Source organism: Pseudopipra pipra, chromosome Z, assembly GCF_036250125.1.
Source record: "Pseudopipra pipra isolate bDixPip1 chromosome Z, bDixPip1.hap1, whole genome shotgun sequence".
NCBI classification, from domain to species: domain Eukaryota; kingdom Metazoa; phylum Chordata; class Aves; order Passeriformes; family Pipridae; genus Pseudopipra; species Pseudopipra pipra.
Window position 1 is genome coordinate 53,368,945 of NC_087581.1, and position 15,597 is coordinate 53,384,541.

The 15,597-nt window shown below is 40.2% G+C and overlaps 2 protein-coding genes across 3 annotated transcripts in view; both read left to right on the forward strand.

Annotated features, from left to right (window-relative positions):
• Window positions 1-15,597, forward strand: part of NMRK1 (nicotinamide riboside kinase 1) — a 16,668-nt gene that overhangs the window by 619 nt on the left and 452 nt on the right. The window contains exons 1-8 of one of the 2 annotated variants that reach the window (XM_064642891.1): window positions 1,341-1,476; window positions 1,998-2,045; window positions 2,465-2,555; window positions 3,196-3,244; window positions 4,608-4,770; window positions 4,848-4,919; window positions 5,883-5,992; window positions 6,949-7,038. In XM_064642891.1, the coding sequence (XP_064498961.1) occupies window positions 2,017-2,045; window positions 2,465-2,555; window positions 3,196-3,244; window positions 4,608-4,770; window positions 4,848-4,919; window positions 5,883-5,992; window positions 6,949-7,038 (604 nt within the window). In that variant the 5' untranslated portion in view covers window positions 1,341-1,476; window positions 1,998-2,016. Of the gene's footprint in view, window positions 1-1,340; window positions 1,477-1,997; window positions 2,046-2,464; window positions 2,556-3,195; window positions 3,245-4,607; window positions 4,771-4,847; window positions 4,920-5,882; window positions 5,993-6,948; window positions 7,039-15,597 lie in introns of those variants that run through there. The other variant, XM_064642890.1, reaches the window with a different exon arrangement.
• Window positions 13,022-15,597, forward strand: part of CARNMT1 (carnosine N-methyltransferase 1) — a 21,339-nt gene continuing 18,763 nt past the window's right edge. Inside the window, exon 1 of the mRNA XM_064642887.1 lies at window positions 13,022-13,378. Within this exon, the coding sequence (XP_064498957.1) occupies window positions 13,059-13,378 (320 nt within the window). The 5' untranslated portion in view covers window positions 13,022-13,058. The remainder of the gene's footprint in view (window positions 13,379-15,597) is intronic.

Here is a 15,597-nt window from a genome sequence, read left to right on the forward strand (position 1 = left end):
GGTTTCTGTGTTGCAACATTGATTAAAAATTTGCCTTTCAATTTGTGTTATACATTACTCAGAGGTCAGAGGAGTTGATGGGTTTTTTTGTGCTAGTGTTTTTTGCCTTAGACTGGGATTAATTTACATATAGACAATGACATAAATTAAAGTCCAAAGCTCAACACGTGTGTCCAGTTACTATTAAGTTTGTTACATTGCATGCTTTGTGGGACAAAGGGTAATCCTCTGCAACACAAACCTTACTGATGATTTTTAGAAAAAAGCATTCTTGTTTTGGTTTTTGTGGCCTGAGTATCATCACTTCCTGAGAACAGATCATCTGTTTGCACTCTTTGCACTCATAGCTAATACCGTAAGTATGCAATCGTCTTTGAACTTGAGAATTACAATATGCTGAGAAAACCCATGTGAACTAACTTAAAAAAACTTCCCAATGCAAGTAGATGTGCAGCACCATTACAAAGCAGTTGCTATCATATGGGTGATGGCTTGACTAGTCGGTATGTCTTTTGTTATTGGGGTTTTTTCAACATAATAATACATAAAAAAGAACCATGCCAAGATCACATCACAGACCTGTGAAACAGCTGAACATCCAGTCATTGCACCAAATGCAAAAGGATGTTATTATTTCAGACTCTGTATGTGCCTAAAACTTACTTTTCACAGAAATAGTGTGGTTTTACTTTCATACTGATGCCCTGTAACAGTCTTTTTTTTAGTGTAGTAGAGATACTTCTTTGTTGGGGTGGGTGAGACAGTTTTGCCTGCTCCATCCCTTCAGGTCTTAAGTGTCGTAGACCTTACCTCCTTAAGTCTGACCTAGGAAGACAGAGAAGTTGAAAAAAAGGGTGTTTGCCTGTGGTTAAACAGTTATAAATTGATGTCTGCTCATGGAAAGCAATGTCTAACAAATGTTAAACTGGTCTGATGAACCATAGACTAGTGGTGCTGCCAAGACAAGCAGCCCTATTGCTGCCAAGAGAACAACCTGTCCTGCTACGTCATACCTTTGCAGACATGGGAAACTGGATGGTATACTGGAGGGAATTTGTTCAGCTGAAAACAAACATTCTTCCCCACACTCTTTACAGAACTGTTTTTCAGCTGCGGTCCTTTTCCAGTATAGTTCTCTAAGTACTCTGCAAACACCCGTTTCAGAAGAAAGTTCGGGGAAGGAGTCAGGGCAAGACAGGATTGTGTCTTCTGGCAGCACTGACCACTGAAGGTGTTCAGTCAGCCAGAGCCTTAGGGTTGGTTTCTTGGCAGTAATGGGGGTATGGATGGCTAAATTAACCTTTATAGTTTCACTCTGATCTTTTCTGGAGAAAATCAAGTGCTACCTAGTCCTTCTCAGTGCTAAGTCAGCTAGGATGGCTTAAACAGCCTTTACACTAGTTTTAATGCCTTCAGATTAATCTGTACGAGAGGAAGAGTCCATGTGTGGTCTGTGCTGTTAGTCCCCACAAAAAGGTAGTGGTGAATTACACATTGAATATTACACTGCTGAGACTAGATTCCTAGAAGAATCTTTGAAGATACTCTTTGTTATAACTCTTCATGAACTTTTAAAAACATCTTTCTTCTCAGGATGTCACTTGTTTTTTTTAATGACTTTGTTTGTTTTACCACCACAGCCTCTGTTTACCTAGTCTTTTTTATACTGTTAGTCCTTGAGCTAGTGACTGTGCTTTTCTTTAAGAACTTGGATGATATTAATATTTTTAGAACTGGGTCTCTCAAAGTTCTTTTCAAATGATTAAAATACGATCGAAGGTAAAGTAAATATAAATTTGCAATGTGGCATATAAATGGCAGATTTTTTGGTAGCATTAGAACAAACAGTTGAGATTCTGACTGTAGCTTTGCAAAAAGAAAAATAATGGACAAAAGGACAGAAAATAAATCTTCTCTATAATTGGTATTTCTTAATATGACAGCTGCTTTCCTAGTTGCTGAGTTAAGAGTTTTTCACTGTTCTCTGTTCTTGACAGAAAAAAGGAAGAGCTGAATATGAAAGTATTGGTTATTGGCCTTGGAGGGTAAGTATGACAAAATTAAATTTCCTCTACAGCTTAAGACTGGTCTTCCTTCCAGAATGAAGTGATATAATTTCTATTTCTGAATATAAATTTTTTTGAAACTGGATTACAAATAGAAGATATAACTGTATGATTTTAAAGCATGTAATTTTTAACAAATTGTTCTGTCTCTGTTGGAGGTCTCAGGTACAGGTGTCTCTAGCCTCTTTCTTGGCACTACTAGATTTACTGTCTGAAAGCTGTTGGAACATGCCAAAAAATTTCTATAGGTAGAGAGTATTTAATGTGAATAAACTTTTGGGGAGGGGGTTGTATTGTTTCTTTGAATATAACTATATAGAAATGTATGTGTGAGCTTGTACATATGTTTAAAAGATTGATTTTTGTCTCGATGAAGTTTTTACAATGTTTTCTAACAGCGTAACAAATGGGGGGAAAACAACGCTAGCAGAAAAGCTTAAGAAAATGCTTCCCAACTGTGATATAATCTCTCAAGATGACTTCTTTAAGGTAACAGTGTTGATGAAAAGACCTGATAAGGCTTGAGTAGATTTTAGTATCTACTAAATTGAGTAGATTTTCTGTTCTCTTGATGAGCTTTTAAAATTGATGCTGCTTAAAATAATGTTAACTTCATGAGAAGGAGAAATAAAATTTCAATTACTGGGGTAATTGAAGTCTCAGTGGCCAAACCACTGAGTAAACTCAGCAAAAAGGAGCTTACTGTCTTCTTTGCTACCCTTTTAAAATAAGGAGTGCATGTATGTTGGATGCATTTTTCAAGATCCCTTGTGCTAATGAATTTAGTAGTTCTGTGTTAAGCAGTAAGTAGTTCTTTGTCTCCAAAATCAAAACAGAAAAGCAGCTTGTGTATTGATGCTGGAGGTCTTTGTTAAGGAGGATGAAGGAGCTCTTATTTCTTAAGTAAAGCTCTAATGAACTTAAGTCATATACTTTGGAGTATCTGTTGTTCTAGATTAAATAAAGGTTTTGTACTTTAACAGTTGTATACAGCAGTTTAATGGTGAAGATAAATTATATTAATTGGGGTAAAAAAGTGTATAATCCTGTGTTTATTAGTGAAGTGTATATATCTGTGACAGTGATCATAAAAGCAGCCTTGAAAAAATTCAATTTTTTTCCCCTTCAGCCGGAGTCTGAAGTAGAAACAGATGAACGTGGATTTAAGCTATATGATGGTCAGTAACTTTGATGCATTGCTTTTGAACATTGTACTGAAATTCTGTTGTGCTGAGCTTCCAACACTTCTTCCCCTACATCCCCTGCCCTTCTTCCCCTCTAAGCAAGGCACTAAACAAAAGGTTGTTTCAGAGAACTCCTTTGCTCAGTTTCCTTCAGCTCACTGAGAAAACTTGCTTAACTAGTAAATAGCTCAATCTTTCCTTTAGCTTAATCTTTCCTTTTCCCTTTTTAATCATTTCCTCTGCTTCTTCACTTGTATCTAGTGCAATAGCAAATGGTACGGGTCAAAGTCTTAGCTTGCAGCACTGGCGTAAGTTTAACCTCATCACTTTATATGTAATGGATTTTTTTTCACTTTGACAAGGAACTCATGGGATGTCACTACTGAGTTTTTCAACTCAGTCAAAAAAGGCATCTTAACCTGACACCTTTTTTCATTTCAGATCTCACATAAAGAACAAATGTTTTTAAGTTCACGGTTAATGCTGGTTCAATGTGTCAGTTTAGTCTTATAAACTTGTAGATCCAGATCCGCTTTAGGCCAGTGCTTTGATTCAGGTTATATCTAGTTGTGAATGGCTGCTTAGTGGCTAAATTCTGTTGATACTTGGTGATCACAAAATACATTACCCAAGACATTGGTCAGACCCTTCAATTGTATCTGAAAAATGATGCTTATGAGCTATGCAGACTTTGGCTCAACTTGTAGGCTTCATGAAAGTGGAATGTGGAACTGGAGAGATAAATTTGACATTCTGGCTCAAATATCTAGATTTAATGCTGCTCTTAAAACCTTTTCGAAAATGTGTTTGCTTTTATGTCTTTCGGTACTTAATATATTCTTGTGTATCTACAGACAAAACCAGGTGTTACATTGTGCTGTTTTTCTTTGTGTGCTGTGCTCCTTTAAAACCACTTGTGCCCACCTTCCATATACCTGAACCTCATAAAAACCTGAAACAAAAAATGTTGAGCATCCAATCCATCTATGACAAATGACACAAGGGTGGAGGTCTCAGGGTAAGTAAGTTTTTACGAGTTTTGTGGAAGAGGAGAACAGTCCCTGCAGTTTCTGTTACGAAGCAAAAAGCTGTGAAGTGAGTTCACACAATTTTGAGTGCCATGAAGTTCAGAGAAACTACACCCAGCAGAAATACTCCAATCCTCGTGCAAGCTTTGGTTTCAGAAAGTCAGCAATTGCAAACCTAGGACTACTAATATGCATGAACTGAACTTCCTTTAAGCTTGTATATGGATTATTTGATTCTTACTGATTAACTGAAGGGTACTTAAGGGTTCTTTTTTTTTTTCTTTTATTCTCTGTGTTTAAGGGATTTCTAACTTTCTGTTTTCATCTAGCACTTGATGCCCTCTATATGGATGAAATGGTGACAAAGATTCACAACTGGATAAAAAGCCCAGCAAGCTCAGGGGTTGTGACAGAAGAGCCACAGAGTGCATGTGACAATCAGAAAAATGTTTATATTTTGATTGTTGAAGGCTTTCTGCTTTACAATTATGAGTAAGCAGTAATATGTAACCTGGTGTATTAAAACTGCCCTAAAATGGAGGAGGGAACTAAATATGTTATTATCTTAGGCCACTTAATGAACTTTGGAATAGAAGATATTTTTTGACCCTTCCTTATGAAGAGTGCAAAAGGAGAAGGAGGTAAGATTATTCAGTTGTTGTTTAACGAGGATCACTGTACCCTCTGAACTGTTGCAGTCCTTTTGTACTAGCTTTTCTTCAGTGCTTGCCAAATGTAAGCTATTAAGATCATCTGTCATCTGTTTTAGATTTGTTTGGTTTGGTTTTTATTTTAGAGCACAGGGATATCAAAGTGCTTTACAAACACTAAATGCTTTACAAATGCTTTACAAACACTAAAAAGAGAATTTTTTGTCCTGATAAACTATTTCAATTACTGGTTGTGTATTTGAGTTAAACCATGTTTAAAACGAGAAGCAGTTAAAAAAATATGAAGCAGTCTTATTCTTGGTTGAATACAGTTACATGACGATAAATAATGATGTTCATGTGTGGTTTTAGTGTATGGTTTGTTTAGACTGTACACTAGTTGTACTGTTTATCTGATTTAGATTATTGAGCCAGTGTCTGACTTTTCTCCAAATTAGGAGCAATACTCTATGTTTGGAGCAATACATGTGCATGAAGTCAGAATCTACTGGCTGAGTGAAGAAATTCTCTATTCAGCTGGCTTTGGCTTCTCACTAGACTCACCTTTAAAGGAGTTCAGTGTCCAGAATGGAAGTGACTAGACTCAACAACCAGTGATTTAAAGCTTGAGAAATCTATATACCTAATAAAAAAAAAAAATATTTTTTGTAACAGTTTCAATACAGTGAAATTTATATGTAATACCTTTTCAAATTAAAAAAACCCAACCTTTTACCTTATCTTCTTAAATGTGGTTTGATAGGCAGAAAAAGGTAAGATAGCAAAAATTCGTATCACAGATTGAATTAAAGAAAAGGAGCCTCCTTTGCTCCAACAGTTATGCAAACTGCCAGCCCTTATTTTTTTTATTTTGAATAAAAGATGTTATTAAACCAGCTGACAGTAGGGGAAGATGTAAAACTTGTATGGAAAAGCAGATATATTTTTGTGTAGCACCAGAGTCTATGAGCCAGCAGATACACCGGGGTACTTCGATGGACACGTGTGGCCTATGTATCTGAAATATAAAAATGAATTGGAAGAGAATGGAAGTATGCAAGTTGGTATGGTATCCTTAATTTTAAACTTATAAAATGCTTAAGTGTGGCACTTGTGCAGTTTTCATTGAGATGTGGGGTTTTATAAATGGAACAAAATTTTCCTGAGATGTTTTTGTAGCACTTAGTAGATTTTAACTATTTTGTTGGTTTATATTGCAAGTCTATTGGAGTTCTGGTTTTGCTTTTTAATAATGAAAATTATGACATTACAAAATAGAAATGTTCTAATCACTAAATAAGTCCACTTAACACAAGATAGCTTGTTAAGACAACACAGGTATGTGTAAATAGGAAGCTTCTGAGATGACAGCTGACGCACTGGCAGAATTCTTCGGAACCAAATTGATATCCTGATTGAAGTCCTGTAATAAACTGAAGATACTTTCTAGGTGCTGACTATACACAGTATAGTCACCAGTTTTGCATGAGAAGTATCAAAGCTGGGCCAGCTGATAGGGCACTGCCATGAGCTTGTGTCATGTTCACACTTGTACAGCTTTTGGACTGCCTCCTTCTGGAGGGGGGACTAGAGGGAAGGGCAGCTGGGTGGCTGCTTCATCCACACACTGCTTCTCACTGTCGAGTGAGAATGGAACTGTGCTGTTCCCTGACTTGTTCAAACACTGATGCTGAGGAACCTGAAGTCTTCCACTGCACAGAAACCTTTCTGCTGAATTACCCCATTGGTCTGCTGTCCTAACATTATTACTATTACCCTTATGGAGACTTCTATACCACAAAAAATTCCACATGAATTATTAACTAGAATACTTTTCCATTATGTTATTTTTTAACATGTAAAATGAATTTGTGAAAAAAGAAAAGGGAAGATGCTGTTCTTGGTTTTTATTTTTTCATCTTTTCTGATGGCATCTATAGGAATCCTGAAGACTTTGACAATTAGTATTACAGATAGTTGGCACAAAACTCATGAAAACTTTTTCTTTCATCTTCCTCAGTTTATTTGGATGGAACAAAATCCCAAGAGGAGCTTTTATCCTATGTGTATAGTGATATAATGCAGGAATTAAACAAGCTGAGGGAAGAAAGTAAGTAATGTTACTGGAAATTGAATCGGTATGTCCCATTCCATGTTAACAAGAAGCCAACCTTTTATGTGAAAATACTACAAGGATTGTATATATTATATCTCTTTATGTATTACAGTCCCATGTGTGCCCATTACTCCGAGTCAATCTAAATTATAATTGAGTTCCTTGAAATGGGATGTTCTAAAATAACAGTTGAATCCACAATTACCTAATGATAAAATAACAATAAGAAAGGGGGAACAGAAGGAATATGGGGTAAAACATCAATGAAAACAAATGTGTTGATAGTATTAGTTTCTAATGTACAGTGATGTCACTTGCAAACAATACAAGTTAAATGTGTACTTTTTATTTATTTTAGATCAGCAGGTCACAGCATGATAATGTAGAAAGCCTGGGTTCCATTTGATATGAATTGAAAACCCCAAGACTGTCATATTTGGCAAGCCACCCAACTGAGCAAATGTTATGTGCACGACCACAATGCTAGTCCATACAACACAAGTGTTTTTGTAGTAACTATTAACTCTGTAAGTCTCAGATATTGTTTAGTAGGATCAACACTGCATTCTTTAGAATTCCTTTAATCAGTCATGCTTTGGCTTTAAATCTCATTGATTGGGAACATTTTAAAGAACATAAAGATTTTTATGTACATAACTAAACTATAAAGATGCAGTTCTGTTGGATTAATAAGCATATTTGAACATGGATGTTTGCAGTTTGAAATGATCATATAGGAATGACAGTGATTGCCTCTAATATTTTTAGGAGCTTATAATCACTGACATATACATGGTTAGAAGAACTAACTGTGTAATTTAAGATTGATTAAGTTGTTATGCTGCCTTTTCAGTAACGGTATACATCATAGCTGAACTTAGACTTGCTAAATACCTCTCTGGTGTTTGCAAAGCAATTTCTATGTTGTGTATTGTTTGGGGCAGTTGGGAATGGGTATTAAAAATATTAAAACAAACCTGAAGTCAGATTATTGGAAAAAGATGGGGGAATACGATGTCGTAGAGAATACAGATGCATCATTAACAAAATATAATGCATATATTGTGCAGATTGATGATTGGGTTGGCACAGACTACTAGACAATAAATGCATGTTTCAGGGGGGAGGAAGGAAGAAGGAATTCACATTAGTATTCATAACTCAAGTTGAAACTGAAATAATTAAAATGTTCAGAAAGCAGATATGCTAAACAAATGTGAAAGCTTTGTTATAGAATTTGTGTACATACATTTAGGTAAATTAGGAAATTGGGTAGTTGGGTCATATGTTGTTGCTGAGTAATTTCTTAACTCTTATATTTGCTATACAATAGCTTACATTTTTATCAGTTGGAATAAAAATAAAGCTACAGACATGAAAAGCAAAGGATGGACTATGTTACTATATGACACCTGAACTGATCAGTGATTAAAATGTAATGCTTTATTGTAACAGTACTGAGTCAATATATAAGAAAAAGGTGTTACCAGGTTAGAGCTGTGTTTTGGTGCATTTAAGACAAAGTGCTTCCAAATATAATTTTGTATTATTATTATTTTGTACTAAAAATATTTCATGTTGCATTTGCTCATATGCTGTGATGGACTGTCTAACTTTAAACTGTATTTTTATTTTTATTTCCCTTTGGAAAGGATATAACTAGGAGAGCTTAGCTAAGACCTGGATGGTTGTGTGGGGCTGTCCTTGGCTAGCCACCAGGTGCTCCCTAAGCTGCTCTATTGCTTCCCTTCCTCAACTAGACAAGGGAAAAAAATACAATTAATAGCTCATGAGTCAAGATAAGGACAGGAAGATTGCTCAGCAATTAGAGTCACAGGCACAACAGATTTGGCTTGGGGAAATTATTTTATTTTATTGCCAATCAAATCAGAGTAGGATAATAAGAAATAGGAACCAATCTTAAAACACCTTCCCCCTGCCCCTCCCTTCTTCCTGGGCTTGACTTCCCTCATGAGGTCTCTACTTCCTCTCTCCCAGCAGTGCAGGGGGATGGGGAATGGGGGTTGTGGTCTGCTCGTGGAGTATTGTCTCTACCACTGCTTCCTCCTCGCAGTCTTCTGCTGCTCCAAAGTGGGGTCCTACCCACCAGAGCAGTCTTCCACATCCACCTGCTCCAGCATGCTTATTCAGAGGAAATAATGAACAATGGTATCACCCAAGTTTGCAGATCATATGAAGCTTTCTGAAGTAGTCCAGCATTGGTGCAGTGGCAAGGAGTTCAGTTGTGTGAGATCCTCCCCTAGGCAAAAGTGATAATGAGCTCCAGTACAGATCTAAGCATTTGTGGTATAAATCATTATCAGAATGTACCTGGCACTGAACTTGTACTTCAGCAGCTTGTAATAAGAGCTCAGAGCAGAGATCTTTCACAATTCTTCTGTAACCATACCACATTTTGGAGTTCCATTTTTTTTTTTTTTTTTTTTTTTTTTTTTTTTTTTTTTTTCAAAAAAATCGTGTGGTGCTACTTTGCTCCTGTGTAAGACTGGTGGACCCAGATTTTCAGTGCTGGGAAGTTGTGGTTTCTATATTTAGAGGGACTCCATTGTGGAGTTAAAAGAAGGGCAGCTGATCAAGGAAATGAAGAAGCTGCGTTGTGAGGAGAGACTGAAAATGCTGGGACCCTTCACTGTGGAAAGGGGAAGACTGAGGGGGAAGGGGGTCAAGGTTTACAAAATCTTGAAAGCTGTGAGTCAAATGGATGCAGAATTAGTATTCACCAAATGGTACAAATACTAGTCTGGGTGGCACTTCTTCATTTGAAACAGATTGACCAATTATATTAAGGTGATATTTCACACAGATAAAGATGATACTTCGTGCAGCAGACACTGAGTTTCTAAGCTGTAATGCCACATGAGGCAGATAGTACCAGCAAGTTCAAAGGGGATTTTGAAGATTCATTGATACCTCACCCATAAGAAATAGTAAAAGAAGCAAGCAGGGCTATACCATGGATGGATTGTAGAAAATGACCAGGCTCACCTGGTGTACCTAAATTCTGTGCTCTTGCCAGTTACTACAGCAACTCAGTAGGAAAAAATAGTCACAGAATATGCGAGGATCATTGCGTCCAACCCCAGGAGTCACACTATGTGCCTGAGAGTGTCATCCAAATGCTTCTTGGAATCTTGTCAGGCTTGGTGCTGTGACCACTTCCCTGGGACCACTGTTCCAGCACCCAACCACCCTCTGGGTGAAGAATTTTTTTCTAATATCCAACCTAAACCTCCCCTGACACAACTTCAGGCCATTCCTTGGGTCCAGTCACTGGTGACCACAGAGATCAGTGCCTGCTCCTCCTCTTCCCCTCATAAGGAAGTTGTAGACTGCCATGAGGTCTCCCCTCAATCTCCTCTTCTCCAGGCTGAACACACCAAGTGACCTCGGCCCCTCCTCATACAACTTTCCCTCAAGGCCCTTTACCAGCTTTGCTGCCCTCCTTTGGACACTCTCTAATAGTTTAATACCTTTCTCATATTGTGGTGTCCAAAACTGCCACAATATTCAAGGTGAGGCCTGACCAGTGCAGAGCAGAGCGGGACAATCCCCTCCCTCGCACGGGCTGCCCATGCTTTGCCTGATGCCCCCCAGGACATGGTTGGCCCTCCTGGCTGCCAGGACACTGCTGACTCATATTAAACATGCCTTTGACCAGGACCCCCATGTCCCTTTCCATGGCACTGCTTTCCAACATCTCATTCCCCAGTCTGTATGAACATCCAAGGTTGCCCCATCCCAGGTGCAGAATCCAGCGCTTCCTCTTGTTGAACTTCATATGGCTGGTGATTACCAAGTCCTCTTATTTGTTGAGGTCTCTCTGCCTTTGAGGGAGTGAACAGCTCCTCCCAATTTTGTGTCATCTGCAGACTTGCTTAGCATCCCTTCCAGTTCTGTGTCCAAGTAATTTATGAAGATGTTGAAGAGCTCAGGGCCTGAGATGGAGCCCTGTGGAACCCCACTAGTGACAGGTCAGCAGTCTGATGTTACCCCAGTCACTATTACTCTCTGTGCTTGACTCGTGAGCCAATTGCTCATGCACCACATGATGTGTTTATCCAGCTGTGGGCTGGATATTTTGTCCAGAAGGATCCTGTGAGAGACAGTATTGAAAGCTTTAATTTCCGAAAGATTACATCAACTGGCTTCCCCTGATCAACTAGGTGGATTATCTTATCATAAAAGGAACGCAGGTTTGATAAGACTGTGTTGTCTTTCATGTGTTTTTCAATACCTCCCAGAATAATCTTCTCCATAAATTTATCAGGCACTGAAGTGAGAATGAACTCCTAAGTCTGTCTGGGAGATAAAAATATTTCGAGTGCCCTTACAAAAACTTAGAGAACTTCCCTGCAATGTTGGCATGTTGGCAGAATGCTTTTGCTTTAAAGGTAGTACAGGAAAACTCTAGTTTGCCCTTGGCAAATGCAGTTTGATTGCCAGGGCTGTGCTAGCTATGAAGTGGCTGGGGAGAGCTGCATGATAGGAGCCTGTGGTTCTTTAGCAGTGTCACCTCCTGGCAGCAATTTCAGGCTGTCACAGCTGAAAGAAAGCTTTGCTAAGTGTCTTGCATATGTTCAGAAACACCGTAGCAATAGAAGTGGTGTTGTTCTATAGAAGGCAAATGGCTTATGTAAAAGGAGTGCAGAAATGTCAGTACGTGACTAGTTTGATATTTAGGTGATTTCCTCATGTCAAAATAACAGAGAGAACATGACAATGTACTAGTCATAAACACTGATATAGCAAGTACAAATGTTTTATCTTGCAGAGTTATTGATCCCGCCCTAACCTTCAAAGTCTAAAAGCTGAATTTCTGTTTAGGCTGTGTAACATTGATTTAGATGTTGGTTTTATCACACGCAAGGTGCTTCCTAATTAACAAAACCAGTAATGTGCCCTTGGGAACAATGACTCCTTTGTCCCTCAAACTAAATATGATGTCTGTGCCTCCTCTCTGGCACTGCCACTGAACACAGTGTCCAGTGTCCACTGATATATCCAGTGTCCCATCAGTTAATGGAGTTGCAAGAGAGTAGGAGCAGTGTGAGGGTAAAGAATACTGAAAAACACTGAGAGTAAAGTGAGAGTGTTAGGAGGCTGATGCTCCTATTTCTACAGAGAGAAGGTTAGTATGCCAAAAAACTTCTCTGTTCCTGTTACATTACTTGGATTACTAAATGACTACCACTGTCTTTAGACAGACAGCTAGGTAGGGCATGCTCTTCAGCATCTCAAAATGGGGATGGGCCCTTGCAAATGAGGCCCTTGGGATCAGCCACCTCTTCTCAAAGCAGTTTGGAAAGGCATATAGTGACTTGCTGCAGGACACAGGGTGTCTGCATCCAGTGAAACAAGTTTTGTCAGGTGAAGGAGGATGGGCTCAAGGGTCATCAGGGCCAAGGCGTGTTGTGGGGGGAAATACAGTATCTAGCGACTCACGCATGGCAGTTAAGCGTGCCTCCTTGCTTTTCCCTCCCCATAGTTGGTCCTTGCATTTCCTTCTACGAAACATAATCTGGCTTTAGTCTGGCGCAGAGGTTCTTGCAAAGTACTGCCTCGTCTCAGCACAGCTGCTCTGCTCGTGGCTGCCTGCTCAGCGGGGCTGGATGCATACCTTACCACAACCTGGTGCAGGCAGCCCGGCGGAGACCTGAGCTTTGACTGCTGCACCAGGACTTCATCTGCGTGAGGACTCCGAAAGGGCGCATCCGCGTCAGGCACGAGAGAGAGTGCTTCAGCGTCACTGCCGCCGTGTGCCAGCCCCGCCGTGTCATTTCTCACACTGGCGGGGACGAGCAGTGCTCCACAGCCCGTGTTGCTGCTGACAGCTGACTCCAAGGCAGGGAACACCCGGTCAGGGCACCAACCCCGCCCCCGCTCCGGAGCTGCCCCGCCCCGCCCCGCCCCGCCCGTCGTCTCGCGATACTTCTTCCTCCGCCGAGCGGCCGGCGCGCGCCGGAAGGGAGGAGGGGCGCGTGCGCGCGCGGGGGATGTCGGCCACGTGCACCGTGTCCCGGAAAGCGCCGCCGCCGCTGTCCCGGGGCGAGGGGGATCCGCCGACCAAAGTGATGCGCAGGGGGCTGCGGAGAGGCCACGAGGAGGAGCGGGAGCAGCTGCCGTGGCCGGGAGAGAGCGCGTGCGGCCGGGGCGCGGAGCCCGAGGGGGAGCAGGCGGCCCCGCTCAGGGACGAGCGGCGGAGGCGGCGGCCGCTGGAGCCGAGGGCGCTGGCGGCGGCGGCCAGGGAGGAGGAGGAGGAACGTCTGGAGCGGGAGCATTTCCGGAGGATCATCAACGCCTTCCGATATTACGGGTAACGGAGACCTGCTCCCTGTGCGTGATGCCTGCAGGGTGGCCCTGCGCTCGCTGACCGGCCCCCGAAGGGTTCCGGGCTATCCCGCAGCTCCCGGAGCAGGGCGCTCCCCCTGCGGTCTGCGCTCCCTGGCGAGCACTGTGCCGGTGGCGGGGCACAGCAGCCCCTTATACACAGTAAGGGGCTTCTGCGCCACTTACCTTTCTGGATACGCTCAAGGTCGCTTTGGTACTTGTCAGTTCGGAAGCATAAAAGAAAGCACCAAACCTGAAGAGGGTGTGAAAGATTTCTTAGGAGATAAAATACTCTAAGATACTGTAAAGTCTTCAAAACAATAGTAGTTCGTGCTGCCAAAGAAATGCAAATGGTGTTTCAATTATTGGGGAAATTCGTGAAAGACATTTGAGTTTGCCCGAGAGATGAGGGCTAATGGCTGCCATTTTTAATAACATCTGTTGAGTTAGAAGAGGGCTTACTGCCCCCATAGAAATTAGATAAATCTAACTTTATGATTGAATCCATTGAATAGAAGAGGAAACAAGTTACTAAGATGGCGGTGGTGGAGACTGGCTGAAAAAGTCCAGTCTTCTTCAGTATTTTGATAAACTGTTTCCTGTTTTTAAGTTTGGGAAGCAGATTTGGGATGCAGCAACACTGTATATCTCTGTACTTCAGTGGACCAAGCCCCATCATGTGACTCATTACTGTGTTTTGAACCCTTCTTGTCACAAGCGTAATTTTTACATTATAGTGAGATTCTTGATAGGAGTGGGTGATATTTATGTAACTTCTCCTGTTTGAGGTTTTCCTGTCTTCGGTTTTATTTGTTTTCCAGGATTAGTGTTTGAGCGGGGAGGTTGGTCTAGATGATACTTCAGTGTGTCTTCCTGAGTGAATTCTCTAATTCATTCTGGATGTATCAAAGACTTAGTTAAAAATATCTGATACTAGTGGCTATTAATGCAGTTCCCAACTGTAATGTACTCATGTCAGTACATTATTTTATCCTCAGGCCTTACAAGCTGGGAACATCATTCTCAACCTCATGCTGAACTGTGGCTCTTTTGAATGCTTGTTTTAGTAAATACATAAGAAAAAGATGTGACCTAAATTTTCAATACAGAAGTTCAATTAAATTACCTCTGTCTCAAGGAAATAACTCTGAATGTAGGTGAAATTACATATCTCAGTAGTTTAAAATAATTGGAATTTTTATTTACATACAGATGTTTATTAATTGGGAACATCTGTATGAATAAGGCAATAACACACTTTCAGATAAGTCCAGATCTTGTTCTTCTCGTCTTGAGAGAAACAGACTTAACTTCATTATTTATAGGTCTGATTTCAGTGAATTATTAATTTTGCTAGATGGTTGCAGTTAGCAAGAAAGGGTGGAGAATTAGGTTCAAAGATATTTTTTTTTGATCAAACCTTTCAAGAAGATGATGTTAAGTTAAGCTTATGTGCTCTATATTGAGGATCAATTTATTTTTCTATTGTTTCTTCTCTGTTTCTTAATGTAATTTTAAACCAGTGTAGCTACTGTAGTGAACAAGCCCTTCTCAGAAACATGTGCATGAAATATTAACTTGTCAAATTTCAAGACTGAGGTTGCAACTAAAATTGCAGCAATTGCACCTTACTCTCACTGATGGTTAGTTTTCAACTTTGTACAGCTTTATGCTGACACAAGAGTTTGGGAAACTGCAGTATGACTTGACCAGCCTAAATGATTTGGTGGACAAAAGGGGCAGTGTCTCTTGTCCTGGCTTTATGACTGTGCTCAGCAACTAGACTTCTGTCAGTTTAGACAGAAGTCACATCTAGAAAACTCTAGCAAAAGCTTAGAAGATTCACCTTTTTTGTGAAACTTTTATCTTGGAGAAGTGGAGGAGGTATTTTTAGCTTGTATCAGTTCCATGATCAAATTCACAGTACTAATACTTAGGGTAATATGCTGTTAAAAGGGAGTAGGTTAGTATCTTAGTGTGGCTGCCGGAACTCTGGCATGGTCTAGCTATGACTTTTGCATTTCTTTCAGAAGCAGTTGATCTTGAGGATTCCAATTTGCACTCCATGTCATTTTTTCTGTAGCCAAAGTTTACCACTGCATCCAGCTATTAATTAAATTTAATTTGGATTTGGGAAACAATCTTGGAGATGGTTGTTTGTTAAATTTTGTAGATCCATGGATTAAGGTATTCATCACCTGCTCT